Source organism: Ambystoma mexicanum, chromosome 3p (genome assembly GCF_040938575.1).
Source record: "Ambystoma mexicanum isolate Mex_15411 chromosome 3p, UKY_AmexF1_1, whole genome shotgun sequence".
Taxonomy (NCBI): domain Eukaryota; kingdom Metazoa; phylum Chordata; class Amphibia; order Caudata; family Ambystomatidae; genus Ambystoma; species Ambystoma mexicanum.
Genome location: NC_090925.1, coordinates 44,104,471 through 44,120,148, shown reverse-complemented (window position 1 = coordinate 44,120,148; position 15,678 = coordinate 44,104,471). Strand labels below are relative to the sequence as shown.

The 15,678-nt window shown below is 47.2% G+C and overlaps 1 protein-coding gene across 1 annotated transcript; it reads right to left on the bottom strand.

The window, feature by feature from the left end:
• Positions 1 to 415: 415 nt before the first annotated feature.
• LOC138579474 (olfactory receptor 5V1-like) lies at positions 416 to 1,339 on the bottom strand. The gene has a single exon (XM_069649805.1). It carries the CDS (start codon positions 1,337 to 1,339, stop codon positions 416 to 418), a length of 924 nt encoding a protein of 307 aa, XP_069505906.1.
• Between the last annotated feature and the right edge of the window lie 14,339 nt (positions 1,340 to 15,678).

Here is a 15,678-nt window from a genome sequence, read left to right as displayed (position 1 = left end):
TACGCATAGATGTACCTGGTTTTGTAGCTAAAAAAGTACAATAACTCCAGCTTTAAATGTTTCCAATTCATGCTATGCAGTGGACTGGCTGAATCACTTAAAACATATGCAGTTCAATAAAGGAATACAAATACATATTACCTTCTAGTCTGGTGTGAACCTGCCCAGGATGCTAAAAGTGTATTCTCACAGTCCAGCATTTGGTTAGAGAGGCCTTAGAAATGTACAAGGGAGCAGTACATTTGTCACTTCCATTGTGACCTGTGCTCACAAAGGCAATGGTAGAGGTCACAAAGGCAATGGCAGGGGTCTCAAGAGCATTGACAGGGGCGAATGCTGCCCCCAGCAAACCCCAATTAACATCCATGTTTGCAAAATGCTTTGCTGTTGCAAAGAAAATCTCATTGTGGCCCCATTAAAACAATAGAAACTTTCTCAGTCCTTTTTTAACTTCTGCGTTTTTTAAACTGTAAATTAATGGGTTACACAGTGGAGTAACAGCGATATATGCAAATGACACTATCTTGTTCTCCTTCATTGAATAAGCTGACGTCGGTCGAAGGTACGCAGAACAGGTGGATCCATAGAATAGCAATATCACTGTGAGATGGGAGGCACATGTCAAGAAGGTCTTGTGTCGCCCTCCCTTAGATTTGATTTTCAAGATGCAAGAGACGATGTTGGTGTAAGAAATGATGATTAAAATAAATGACGTCACTCCTATCATAGAACCCGAAACATAAATAATCACTTCCATTGGATGAATGCTGCTGCAGGAAATCTTCATCAAGGCTGTAAAATCACAGAAGAAGTGGTTGATGGTGCGGGACCCGCAGAAGGTGAGCTCAGATAAAAGTGTAATGTATGCTACTGCTACCAAGAGAGCAACAGCCCAGCACCCAACAGCGAGCTGCATGCACACATCCTTAGTCATGATGGTCATGTATTGCAAGGGGTTGCAGATGGCTGCATATCGATCATAAGCCATGACTGTTAGTACAAGGACTTCTGTACATAACATACATACGAACAGATACACCTGCAGCAGGCACTCAGTAAAAGATATGCGGGTGCCGTCCTTGAAGAAGTTGGCCAGCATCTGAGGGAAAATGTTTGAGGTGTGGCAGATGTCGAGGAAGGACACATTTGAGAGGAAGAAATACATGGGTGTGTGCAGATGTGAATTACAGTAAATTGTTGCCATAATAAGAAGGTTTCCTGCCAACGTCATCAAGTAAACCAGGAGCAATGCAGCAAAAAGGGGAACTTGGAGCTGTGGAAGATCGGAAAAGCCCACCATCAGGAAGCCTTCCGCTGAACTCAGATTTTCTCCTCCCATGTTGTGCAGTTCAGGGGCCAAGTCTTGCTGTCAATGCTGAAAGTAAAGGCACAAACAAGGTACTCTTGCTGTTGTCAGCACCATTAATGCAAAGATTGGGAGAGAGATGGTGCAAGCATCATATTTTGCAAACATCAACTAAAGAAACACACCTACGCAAATCATGATGTCACCTTTTTAGCAATGGCTGCACATACTTGTTATCTTTCTATAAAAGTTTCAGAAACATCATACAGTAGATTCTAATTGGATGAGGCCCCAGTTTAAAGTTGTCCCTTGTAGGGATTCAGGCCAGTCCAGTGACTTGGACACTAAGGTTTACGTTAGTGAGCGGCATGTGCCTGTGTACTCGCTTGGGTGCAGGGTAAGGTTGATCTTTCACAGATACTGCACACAGTTGTGTATTGGGCAGGATGCCAGTGATGGTTTTTCCCCTATCATAGTTGGCTTTCCTCAGTGATTGTGTATTGGTGTTGGGGGGTGGAGGGGTCTATGGTACTTTTCTGTAACAGTGATGTTCCCGAGGTAATACTCATCTTGCACATCCTCTGACTCCAAGTGATTTCCTGTGGATAGATGTAATCAGTGCCATGTTTGGTACCATGATCCAGTGTTGGGGTGCTTGCATCACAGTCATCTAAGCTTCTGGTGTTTGTGGGGACTCTAGCCTGCATGCCGTACTCTTCCAACAGGATGCCCAGTGGTTGGTGGTTTCATGGTCATCTTAAATGTCATATGTATGTACTTAACATTTGTGCTGTTACGGCCCTTCCTTGTCTGTGCTCTTGTCCTTGGCAGCCCTTCTCAATAACTAGTGCAGCCAGGCAGAGCAGTAGATATTCACCCCCTCTGATGGCATCATGTTAAAGGATCGCAGACACATAACTCAAGACATCTAACTGGACAAATCCACAAAGATATTCAATTAGCTGCCTTCAGAAAACCACTTCATCGGATGCACATGCCTAGATACGTTGTTCGATGCAGACAGACCAGGAAGAGGTCAACTGTGCAGGATCATTTCTGTGGTCTGATTTCAGATAGAAATCCATGACTGTGTAAAAGTTGCAGCCAGCATAAATTGTGCCTTTTACGTATTCAACAAAGCCACAGGAGATCAGGCAGGAGATCAGTACAGAGAAGAAACCCTTGAGCCGTGCAGCTGCTGTGACAGGGCTGCCTGACTCAAAGATGGCAGCTCAAATTGTAATGCTTCAGCTCGCAGAGCTGTGGGTGTGCATGGAATCATTAGCACAATACTTGGCATATGTGATACACTGGGTAATCCAGTCCGAAGGAACCCATCATATGCAACCAGGTGGCCCTGGGAAAGCCGCCGATGTTGCAGTTACCACATTTAGCGGCAGCATAAAAAAAGGTCAGGAATAATGCAAAGACGTTTGGAAGAAAGCCAGAGTAGCACAGTTGTGCAAAGAGAGTGAGTGAGTAGAGGATGAAGGCTGGTGCTGGAGGTGGGAGTGGTCATTAAAGAAGAAAGTAGGTGTGAAGAGAAGGTTGCATCTGAAGTGGAGAGAAATCAAGGTGTAGGAAACGAGTGAAGTGAGGGAGAGGCAAAGTCTAGAGTTAGAGGAGGGAGAAGTCAAGGAGGAGAAATTGACTAAAGAGAGGAAGATGCTGGCTCTGGAGGATTGAAAGATCAAGCAGCCAGAAGCGAGTGAAGGAAGGGAGAGGGAGAGGTTGGATTGAAAGATCAAGCAGCCGGGAGGGAGTAAGGTGAGGGAGAGGCTGGAGTTGGAGGAGGGAGAAATCAAGGAGGAGAAAGTGTGTAAATTGAGAGAGAGGTGAATTGAGGGGAAAGATGAAGGTGGAGGAAGTGAGTAAAGTGAAGGAGAGGCTGGAGTTTCATGAGGGAAAGATCAAGGAAGAGGAAAGGGGCAGAGGCATGATATAACTGTGACAATGTAAGTCAGGCAGAGGCTGGGGACATCTCTAAGTCTTAGTGTCAGAAGGGAATGTGCTTCAGATCCTGGCTGGTGAAAGAGACAGTTTAATGATGGAGAAAAGCTTGCGTACCACCCTTGACCTCTGGCCTGATAAAAATCATTGCATCATGAAAATCCTCCCAGAACATATGAGGATGAAATCAACTGTCAACTGGACACTGAGTTACAAAGCCCAGGATTGACGGCTTGTGATGCAGTCTGCAATGAGAGGGCCCTGGGGTCTGGGGGACCTCATGGAACTGTTAGTGACTTTGCTTGAACCTCTCAGGGTGATGCAACTATGGACATGAACTGATGTAGCTTAGGGAACCCGCACTTAGGACCAGGTCCCACTTATGAATAGGATGGAAAGTCCACCTCTCTCTGATTTGTGCTTTCCTTGGATCGCTCTAATGTTGCCCTAAGATGTCTCCTTGTTCTGTAAAAACCTCTTGAATAGGCCTTAATCCCTGCATATGCTTTTGGATAGTATGCAGAATTAGCTTCACGTTTAGTCATCTTATAAATTCCTCTGCAGTAACACTGCATACACATTGTGCACTCATGGTGTTTCACAAAGATTTACACGCTACACAAAGTGTGCACCTGCCACACATGTACCTGTAAATGCACCTTGAATCCAAACTAAACAGGAGTAGGAATAAAATAAATATTCTGGGGAATCTAAAGGGTACATCCTTTTTCATGTTTTTCTTTGCGAGTTGTGTACTACTTTGGGTATAATTATACTCTTTCTGTAAATAGTGTTAAAAAGTCAAGCATGCTCCTCCACATTTCCCAGTGTTCACAAAGAGACTTACGCCATATTGGAAACGTTACATCGTGACATAGGAGCAGTTTATTTGGTTTTGTGGATGGAGCTGCACCTAGTTGTGACCCTCATATGAATTGCCACGTGGTTGCCACTTCTCCATACACACCCATTTTGCAAGTGCCGAGTGGGCGTGTCTATGGGTGCATACAGTACCTACATGCTCTCTCAGTAGTGCCCCTGAGAGGTGAGGGGGCTCTGTGATCTGGAGGCATAAAGCAGCCAAATGTTAACATGTTTTCTAGACAGAAGAGTAAACTAAGAATGCTGGTGGTGTGTGTGACAAATTGACTTCTGCCCTGCAGGAGTACAACGCTGAACAGAGTCTAAAGTGCCCACTTATTAGGCGGAAACCTGTGCAGTTCCCTCTGGGACCACTGCAAAAGATTTAGGACTACAGGTGTTTGGCGGTGAACCCACTTGGTAGCAGTCTGTACCACACAGATTCACTTGGTAGCTGTGGCTGAGCAGTCAGACTTCCCTCAAGAAGAGTTGAGCAGTATGTGGAGTATACAAGATAGGGCAATTCTTCCCTGCAAGACAAGCAAACACGCAACGAGGCTTAGTGTAAAGATATTAAGGTATTTATTTATAACGAAACATCTATGAAAAACACTATGGCGAATTCACGGCAAACAAATCAAACACAATTACTCTACGAAGAAGAAACGATCAATCCCCCTAGCAATATTTCGACAAGTCTAGGTTCTACCGGCACCACTTATTTACAGACAGAGGTGTATACCTCAACCTAGATGACACTTTAATATTAGTTAGGACGGGAGAGAAAAAGATAGGCAGGTTACGAAATTAACACAGTTCAATACTTCACGGGCAAAATGTACGGTAAGAAGGCAAGAACCACAATAGATCATAAAGTTCTGAGGCCAGGCCCACTCGGAGAGAGGCAAGGCGATATGTCCCAAAAAGTCTCTAGTGGAGATGCATTCAAGTCTTTGTAGCAAATTGTTTCGGCAAATTGAACCAGTTCAGAACAATAAATGAGAAAAGCTTGGAGGCGACCCAACGGAAAGGAGAGGATTAAGACACCTCACTCGAACCGATCGAAAGAGAAGCCAGGCGGACACGGTACCTTGTTGTGGAGGGCAGCTCCGGCAGGGGCAGTTGTTCCTGGTGGTGGATGCACGTCGGGTCTTTGCCAAGAGTAGAGATGATCTCGTTGTCGAAGAAAAGTGAAGTCCGGTGCACCACCAGGGAAGAGACCAGCCGCGGAGTGCTCCGTCACAAGGCACCACCTTTTGGTCGCGGCTATCCGGTTGCCGTGGTGCTCTGCACGGGCAATTAGACCACTGCGTCCTGAGGCGAATAAAAAGCAAAGGGGACTGGTTGTTCCCACCAGTCAGGGGAAGAGACTCTCCGGCAGGGAGATCTCCTCTATCGTCGGGAAGTGATGAGTCGGTTACGCAGCGCTCCACCGGAGGTGTTGTCGTTCAGGTCGGCTCAGCGTTACCCTCGTCGGATTCTTAGGTCCTGTGGCGACTTCTGAAGATCCAGTCCCAAAAGCCCTGCTTTTATGCAGAAAACCCCCATTCATTCAGCCTAGCTGTCAATCAACACATGCTAAGTGGTGAGCGGGAAGGCTCACCACTTGGGCCAATCACTCCAGAGTGCGACCGGAGTTGGCAAGGCAACTCGGTCCAGGGTGCCTAAACCCCCTCCCACACCCCTGTGGTAACCCAGACAGAATGGCACCACTTTGGAGGGTCTCTGTACAGAGCCCGCCAAAAGTGGAACAAAGGGCTCGACCTTTGGTTTAGGAGTCACAGAGACCAACACAGACGCCCTTTTACAAACCGAGTTCTGGCAGAAAATACCATCCGATAAACTTATTTAAGATAAGTAGATCGGTGGTACGTTAGAGATTAACGAGAAAAAGTATCAATCTCCAACAATGGGACGAATCCCATAGGGTTATGTGCGGGGTCGAACATAACAAGTAGTTTCCACTGCCACCAGCCAAAACTCGACGAGGGGGGACGGGACAGTGCCCCCTCGAGTAACAGATCCAGGAGTAATCGAATTACCCCTACTAGTACATCCACAATAAGATGGTTTGTACTATTCCTGTTAGTAAATTTAGGTCTGGTAAAGCCAATGGTGACTTTACATGCCCGGGGAGACAGTACTCAGTCCCCGGGTATGGAGTCTATGGTGGAGGTCCGCTGGGACGCCCCAGTGTTACGGCACGTAGGGTGCAGTGTAACACACATAGAAAAACATATGAGACCCTATGGAGTAAAAGACGCCATAGCTCATAGAACACATTGACATTCAAAGGAATTACACACATTCATGTCCAAGAGTGGGAGGAAAAGAGTCTCACTCTTGGCAGGATGGAAAAAAACAAACGCCAGAAATCCAGCAAAGCTGCTGGGGGACTCACTAGGTTAGGAAATTCAGCCTAAACAGAGAATTCTCAATCCTCACACTTCTACAAACCAAGAGCCAACACAATCATGAAGGTAAACCATGCACTGTCAAGAGATATACCCCCTTCGCCTTTTGTAGTAACATGGGCTGAGGGAAAGATATAAGAGGGGTGTAAATCTGGTTCTATAGCAACCCAAATAGCGAAGTATCATGATCCAAAATAAAGGAATGTCCAATCAAGGTTCTATAAAAATATATACTTTAATCACACACACCATGTACAATAGTAACTAACTAGAAAACACTATCAAAACTCACCCTTATAGAAAGAACACCGAATATGCAAACTTAGAATAGATGCAGCACATTGGGTGATGAGGCAAGAGGGGAAAAGGCTATACAATACCACAATGATCAAAGGATATGTTCTTGAGGTTGCTAAAAGGGGTGTGCAGTCATAATGTCGAAAATAAAAAGTTGAATGACAAAATGTGGAAAAAAAAGTCAAATCTATTATTTTTTGATTTATATGTATTTTATGGGTTTGGTAAGTATAAAAAATGGGTAAAATAAAAATAAAATAAAAAAGGGGGTTTGGGGGGGAACCACTTCCCCACTTCGAAAAAAAAACGTATTGAAAAAAAAAATTGACTTTTTTTTTTTCAACATTTTTTTTTCGACATTATGACTATAAACCGCAAAAAGGACATACCATGACCTTTTCAGTCTCTAGTGGCCAAATATGAACCAGGGGGCTCATACCAGTCAATAATACGTCTGCAAATGTCTTGCTGTTTTGACAGCATGGAACTGGGCTTCTCACCGCCAATTGGGGGTTCTCTCCAGTTTGAAAATGTGACAGGGGCAGTGACCCAGTGGCAAGCTGGCATTTTGAGTCAAGGTTGAATGGAAGGTGGGTGAGGTCTCAAATCATTTACTCAAGAGGTGCAGATCCGTTGTTTCCCAGATTCAGTCAGCAGTCGGAGTTCGACGGCAGTGAGCGGGTACCAGGATGTGAAGGCGAGTCGATTCTATGCATCGACTATGAGGTAGCAGTACAAGAAACTCCAGGGTCAGGTCGATCGACTTACCAGAGTGGCTGGTGCTTCAGACAGGGCCTCAAGCAATGCAACAAAGCAGCAAAATATTTATTCAAGCTGAGCAAACAATACTCTTCAGCTGGAGCTGTGCGGCAGTAAAAGGAGGCCAACAGCAGTTAGAAGAAAAAGGAACGTTACCGGCAGCATCAAAGCGGCATGATAGTTCGTTTTGTGCCGAGCATGCTCCAATCACTGCTCACAGTGGGTTGACTTTGAAAAAAGGCTGCTCTGTTCTGTTCTGGCTTCCAGGTGCTGTGAGTCCCTCTGCAGGGTCTCAAGAGCCAAGATGACTCCTTTTCTCGGGCTCCCAAATACAGGGGATGACGGCACACACCTTCAGGGGTCCTGCAGCATGGTGAGATCCTGGGCAACAGGGCGGTTGACAGAGATGCAGGTCTGGGTCCAGCAGCAGAATTCACCGCAAATGGTACCTGGGGATAGTAAGGGGGATAGAGCCTCTGGCTTGGAGCACCTGACTTCTCCTCCCAACTGAAGGACTCTGGAAAGGACTACTCTCCCAGCAGGGTCCAATGAAAACTTTGTTCAGGTTTAAAGTCCAAACTGTGATTCAATGAAGTGGTGTGAGACCCTGTCTTTTAAGGTAAAAGTCTAAAGGTGATTACACCACACCTAGCTTGCTCTTGGGGTCCAATTTCTGCTCTTGGAATGAGTGAACTTTGCCCTTCTGACATCACACCCGAAGAGCTTTGCTCTAGTTGAAGTGGAGGGGACAGGTAAGAGAAAGATAGGCAGAGAAATTCAAGATGGTAGTACCCTCCCAAAATTGTACAGATTTTCGGGATGCAAGTGAAACGCTCCAACCGAGGTTTATACTGCATAAATTGTATTAGCAAGAAGAGCTGGTCATTTAGTGTCAGTATTTTGCTGTTTGGTTTGGCAGTTCTGCACACATGATATTTCTAGTTAGCGTTGACACATTATAGAGAGCATCACAGAGCCTTACACGATGGGGGTCATCAGGAGTTGGGCGGTATTCCCTGCGTTATATTCGCCGAGCGCTATTTGTGTTAACGCTGCAATGTGTGGTGTAAAGAATGCCAGTTCAAGAGTTGGCATGCACATACACACGGCCTTGGCATTAACGCAAATAGCACCCAGTGGAAACAGTGGCTGTGAACCCGAAAATCCAGCGCACATTGCACTACCGTTGAGCCTCTGCATGCTATTAGCGCGCACTAATAGTGCCGCCGGAATAGGAAATAACGCGGCTGCCATTTTGGAAATCACAATCCACAGAAAATTGCAGCCCCTGGAAGCTATCCACCACTGGAAATCCTGCTAAATGTCCCAGGAGCATTCCAGGGGAAAGTCTGTCTTGGACAGGGTCAGAAAAGCCATATTCTCTGACCAAGAACTAACTATACTCATGGAGGAGGTCATGGGCCATCAGGATGAGCTTTATGGGCCACAGCAATGAAAGACCAGCGCACAGCGGCGCACACAGATCTGGAGAGCAGTCAGCCAGAAGGTGCCAGCAGTGGGCCGTGTGCCCAGGGACAGGGAGCACTGCCGGAAGCGGATTCAAGACTTCCAAGTCTGTCTCTGTGGGCTCCTGGCACAGCACAGGAGTGAGACCATGGGGACTGCAGGCGGCCCACCACCACTGGAGCTCACACTGTGGGAGGAGCAGATCAGCACCCTAATTGACATGGGTACGATTGAGGGAGTTGGAGGAGCAGAAGCAGGCACAGGCACCCAGGACGTTGCAGGTGAGAAACCCCTCCTTTGAAAATGCATTATTGTGTCTGTCCCACCCCTCCATACCCAGTGTGAATGTATGTGGTTGCAATGCATGTGATGCACCGCAGCCATACATAGTGGGCCCTTGTACCACTGAGCCCTAGTGCCCCTAGGTATCCAGAGTAGCCAGAAGTACCTCCAATGTATCAATGTTGGCTCCAAGGAAAACAGATCAATGGCCTGCCCACAGCAACGTGATAGGTGCGTGCGTATCAAAGCCCACCCTTATGTACAGCTCTGTGGTAGCTGTGCCCTCATGTCAGACATCTGAAAATGCCACAGCAACATGTCAGAGCAGTGTCCCTCACCTGTAGCATGTACCAGCTGTCCCAAGATATTGAATGACAAACATGTAATGGCCAAGCATGATACAAAATGTGTGCTCACCCACTGTAAAGCATGAACTTCATGATACAAATGTAAGTTGCCCTCTCTTCATTCCGGACCCTATGTATCCTACAGGCACACAGCAATCATCGAAGGGCAACGTTGTCAAAGAGGAAGCACCCCCATCCACACACACGCCCAGACGGACACCGACCAGCACCACCACCCCGAGAAGGGACCAGCCTGAGAAATCAAGGCATAGGACACACCCCAGCTCGCCCCACTGCAGCCCAGTCAGACTAGCTCAATGCCCCCGAGCCACCAGGGTGTCACCGCCTCAAACACCCAAAGCCACCAGGGAGTCACCGCAACAAACACCCGAAGCCACCAGGACACAGAGGTAGCCACCAGTTGGACAAACACTGAGGATGGCTACACATCCACTGATGATCAACATGGTGCACCAGTGTTCTCACCAAGCCAGAGTGTCAGTCAGGAAATGGCCACACTCCAAGGCACCCCGGAGCAAGTCGCAGTAGAAATACACACTCCCCATGTCCCTGCACGTGGACGTTGTGCCCACACACCATTGCCCGATGTGGACACCTCCTCTTATGGGTCACCTGAAGGCAGCCCCTCCACCCGTGGCAGCCCAGTCAGGCAGGCCGCCATGTCCAACGACAGCTCTGCTACCGCCCCGCGTAGAGCTGGCAGGCCAATGAACACCACACCTGACAGGCCCATTTTCACAGGAACTGCAGTCATTGCAGGACGTCATTGAGGAATGTCAGAAGAGAATTGAGGCCATGGCGGGTGAGCACAACCAGCACATACAGGCGATTAGCCATGCTATTTGGGGTGCAGCCAAGACCATGGCGCGGGACAATGCCTGCTCCCGTAGCTTGGTTGAAGGATGTACTGCTGCCCTCACTGGGTTTGCTCACAGAGTTTGTGAGCTCTGTGAGGTCCAATCTGCTCATGCAGAGCAGATGCAGGAGGCCAAAAATCTCCACGCCAGAAGCTGCACTTGGCGGATCAATACATGACACCCACTGAGGGATACGTGCAGGGTTCTCCCAGGCGATGTTCCTTATGCCATCTCCAATGCCGCTCACCAGAGGGACCTGGACGTGGGAAGCGTCAACGTCCTTCATAGAAGAACAGAAAACTTTTGGGCTGAGGCCCGGGCACATGAACCCACTTGCACTGTTTTGGGGTGTTGGTGGGGGGAGGGTGGAATATGTGTTGGGCTTTGGAGGGGCGTGGGGGAATGTGTGTTGGGGTTTGGTGGGGGAGGGGGAAATGTGTGTTGGGGTATTGGTGGGGGCAGGGGTCTTTGTTCAACACAAAATAAATTCTGTTCATACTACATAGAAGGCTTGGACATTCATGATTGTGTTCAAGTGCTCTTTATTTGACAAGTGATGTATATGACATGTACCCATCCACCAGTTAAAAATAAATTGTCAATGCCTGTCTGGCCAACCACCCCCCCTCGCCCCATCCCTGTGTGCATTTTTCCTAGCTACGGGCACATGCTCATCATTACTCCCATCCCCATGGAAATGGTGCAGTGTAAGTGGTAATCAGACACAGGGGTGGTCATGCACTACGTACCCCATAAAGGAAATGGCGCACATTGCAGAGCCGACACAGTGCGCATGTAGACACCCTAATCAAAGTAGTAATGAAAATATGACCGTACATGTTCAGCATGAGTGTTACACACATAACCATAAACATAGTCTGCCATCCAATGCTGCATGTACAGTGACACCTAGTGCATGCAAATTGAACCTGCCACATAACACCTTACTAATTTACACATGTTACATGTATAGGCCAGCCCATGCATGTCCCTAAAGATGATGGATGTATACCAACATCACAATGAGATAGCATGTACCTGGTGTACACATACATGACCATACTGCTTAATTTAATGATGTGTAACCCTTGCACATCCACTGAACCTACCTAGGCCAAATGTACACACTTTGTCCCCTGCAGGTGATTCCAGATACCTGCAGTACACCTGGCTCATAACCACTGTGCGTAATCCACAAACTCCAGCAGAGATGGCATTTAACATTGCCCATGGACGTACACGCATCTGTTTTGAAATGGCATTTGGATTGCTGAAGGCACGTTTCCGGTGCCTAGACCGTAAGGGAGGGGCACTGGTGTATGTGCCAGAGAAAGTGGAGAAAATTGTACTCACCTGTGCCATGCTGCACAACATAATGCTGCCGCATGGCATGTGTCACTGCCCCAGGATGCTGATGGCCAACCACCTAGGGATGGGAGTGACGGTATCTATTGTTTCCATCTAATGCCTATCCATCAAATTCCTATCCATTGTCATGGAGCTTGATGGTAGTGAGCGGAGACAGGGAAAACTTGGGACTAGAATATAGCTGTATTTTAATCTCATGTTATGTACGTTTCTCCACAAGGAAGTGCACAATTATTTAGATACAGAGGTCGGTATCAAGGGGAAGGGATTGGCTAAAATTCAGGTCCATATAGTACATCAATATAGACAGAGACAAGAGAAGGAGATAGCAGAGCAAGCACAACGCGAAGAAGCAAAACTGGTACAGAAGAAATTAGCTAAATTGTGTGTGGAAGGAGCAATGATTACTAGTACCACAGAAGGGCAGCCCAAACCAGAACAGGTGCAGGAATGGGTGAAGGGGTAAACCAATGACAGAAGGGGAATGGGAAGTTTCCAGAGGGGAAGAGGAGGGTTTCAGAGTGGCATATGGGTGGCTCCAGATGGATGAGACTTTTGATGACAGGGTTGGTACTGTGGGAAGATGGGACTTTTTGCAAGAGAATGCAGAAGCAGTCCAACCTATTCTTATGATCCCTGCCCCTACCCTAGAAGACCAGCATTTGAGCTCACTTATCACCTGCCATCTTAGATGCTGCACCCAGTTACCCCATAGGCCCAATTTCTATGCCCACCCCAACACACAGTCCATTACAACTGCATAATTTCCAGTAGCCGACACCAATGCAGCCAATTCAGTTCCCAGGACTGAATGTCACACACTCATACATGCAGCACCCAGCCCTGCAGACCCCTACAGCCACTTGAAAAAGTCCCTTGCCACAAGGTACAGCGACACACTACACTGGAGCTAGCATTTTAGGGAGCAACTCCTTCCCAATTCCTGGAACACAGACCTGCCCCTGATAGGATGCCCACAGTGAGCTCTAATGTGCCCAGTTCTTTCAGTCACTGACGCCCCAGAAGAGGAAGTCAAGGTAGTAGTGTGGATAGGAAATAAAACATTCACATTTATGGTTGACACAAGAGCTACAAAGTCCTGTATTAGGGAGGGAAGTGCCCCTTGTCATGTAAGATAATGGACACACAGGGATTCTCTGGGGGAATTATGTTGGTTCCTTTCACTGAAGATTTACCCACCACAGTGTTCACACAGGAGGTGTCAGCTCCCTTATTGTATTCAAAAGATACCCCACTCAACCTTTTGGGCAGGTACTTCTGAAGTAAACTAAACATGACATTTAGAGAGGAAGGCACAGTGTGCGCAACACCAGGGGTATACCATGCTAGGGCTGCTGCAATAACACAAGTACTTTGCTATGACACTGCCACAAGCAGAGTGCCCTTATGTCCAGATTTGTTGGCAACAAGGCAAAATACAGCCATCAGAGTCCCCATGCAACATGGCCATATACCCTGTGAAAAAAGTGAAGACTTCAAGTTGGAGGATGATGCATGACCTCTGCCCTTTGCATAACATTGCCGAGGAAAGGCCTTCCTTTTCGCTTCCATTTATTCTCTTCCTCTCCCCTACTAATGTCCCTGATAGCACTGCACACTGGTCACCTGGCCATCCCTGAACTCAGGCCAAGGCTCCAGCATGTCCAGTTGCCATTGCACTGTCTCTGGACTCCCTCATCAGTTAAGGGTCTGTAGCTGTAACCCTATAGTCCCTTCTCTTTGCACTGAAGAACCTCCCTCTGGTAGCACTTATTCAATCATCTACATTTCTCCCCTCCCCTCTTCCCTGCACTTGCAAGATCTGAATGACACAAGGCCTAGTATGACAGTTTTTTATCCTCCTCATGTTTCCCGCTCCTTGCCTTGTGGCACCTAGGAACACTTGTGTACAGGCGTGTTATAAATTACTTATCACATCATATCGTATCATGGTAAAATGTGCAGCCCTTACGAATAATACAGACCAAATTCCTTATGGTTATGAAGAAGTGGACAGAGCAGCAAAAGAAGCAGCGTGCCTAGAATTACCAGATCTCACAGCATCCCCATAGATAACATTCCAGCAGGTTCAGCCTCCAGTTCCTTACAATGCAGTTTCCCTCGCACAGATTATTGAAGTACAGGGATGAGCTCCACAAATGGAGAAGGATTTGTGGCCCAATTTGGGGACAGAATATTACAGGTACACTAGTAATGCCCCAGGAATTGCTTGCAGTTGCCTACAAGCAATTGCACTAGCCTACACATATATCTAAGCAAAACATTGCAGCACACATTCAAGAGAACTGGTTTTCCCCAATGTTCAGGAACATGTGGATAAGTTTGTAGAAAACTGGACCACCTGCCACCTTTCCAATACATGCCATACCCTCAGATTGTTATCGGGAGCATTGCCTCGCCTCTCAGGGCCATTTCGGAAGCCTCATGTGGACTATATGTATATGGTTAACAGGCGCAGTAACTATCATTATTTGATTGTTGTAGTATGCCCATTCTCTTGATGGCTTGAAATAGGACCGTGTGCCCTGCCTGATTGCAAATCAGCAGTACATCATAGATACACAAAGTATTTCCTCACTGGGGAATATATGATGTCCTGAGATCCAACAATGGGAAACACTTTTTTAATGAGATATTCAAAACCATTACGTCCCTAAAGGTCATAAAGCACACACTATGCTCAGTGTACCACCCACAAGCCAACGGATAATAATAGAAAATCTTAATGGTGTATTAAAACAGTGCTTGTCTAAAATGTGTCACTCTTGGGGTAAGAACTGGCTCTACTGACTTGCACTCACAGTATTTAGCCTCAGGAATCAGCCAGGGAAGGAGCATCATTTGAGCCTGCACACACATCCTCTGACACTCACATAGCTGCTGATGTATTAGAAGAGAATTTTCAGGGATTCAACCAAATGCATTAAAGTTATCTATCAACAGCTTGCACCCCGTTCATAACAGCCGGCTACAACAAATAGTGCTTCAAGGTGCCACAAGGCAGAAAAAAGGGGGGGGACAAGGGAGAAGATAACAATAGCGGTCCTACTAGGCCTTGTGACATTCAGATCATGCAAGTGCAGTAATGGAGAGCATGGAGAGCCAGTCTGCACAAAAGGCCAAGTGCTAGGGTGGTAAAGGAAGAGCAGGGTAAAGAAGAGAAAATGCAAGTGAAACAGCGAGGCCAGGAGGACAAGTGCCAGAGATTGCATGGGGTGCAAGGGGTGAGGGTCCACATACTAAGTGCGAGGAGGGGAGTGGACTGGGCGGGGCCCTGGTGCCCTATAAAACTCAGAGAGAACCAGCCAGCCAGTCACTGAGGCAGATGGGGGAGTTAGCAGAAAAGAAGGAAAGGGAAGGATGAAGAGCAAAAGAGGTTTTGAGAAGCTTGCAGAACTTGATGACATCTGGCTCAACCCTGAGATGGTTAGGGAGACCATTCCAGAGAGAGGTTCCTGTGGAGGAGAGAGATCTAACCCCTACGCTCTGCTTAGAGAAGGGTCTGATCTGCAGAGTGTTGGAGGACTGAAGGGCTCTAGTAGGGAGGTATTTAGGGAGAGAGGGTTGAATTTAGTGGGGTACCAGGACCCAGAAAGCCTTGTGGATGATGCAGATGGTCTAGAACTTGATCCTTGTAGCAAACGGGAGCCAGTGGAAAGATTTTAGAACTGGAGAAATGCAGTCCCTGGCTAAGGCCAAGGATAACCCTCACAGTCTTATTCTGGATT

What these genes read in the sequence shown, in the direction of transcription:
- LOC138579474 (XM_069649805.1), bottom strand. Translation starts at nt 1,339, where the DNA reads ATGGGAGGAGAAAATCTGAGTTCAGCGGAAGGCTTCCTGATGGTGGGC.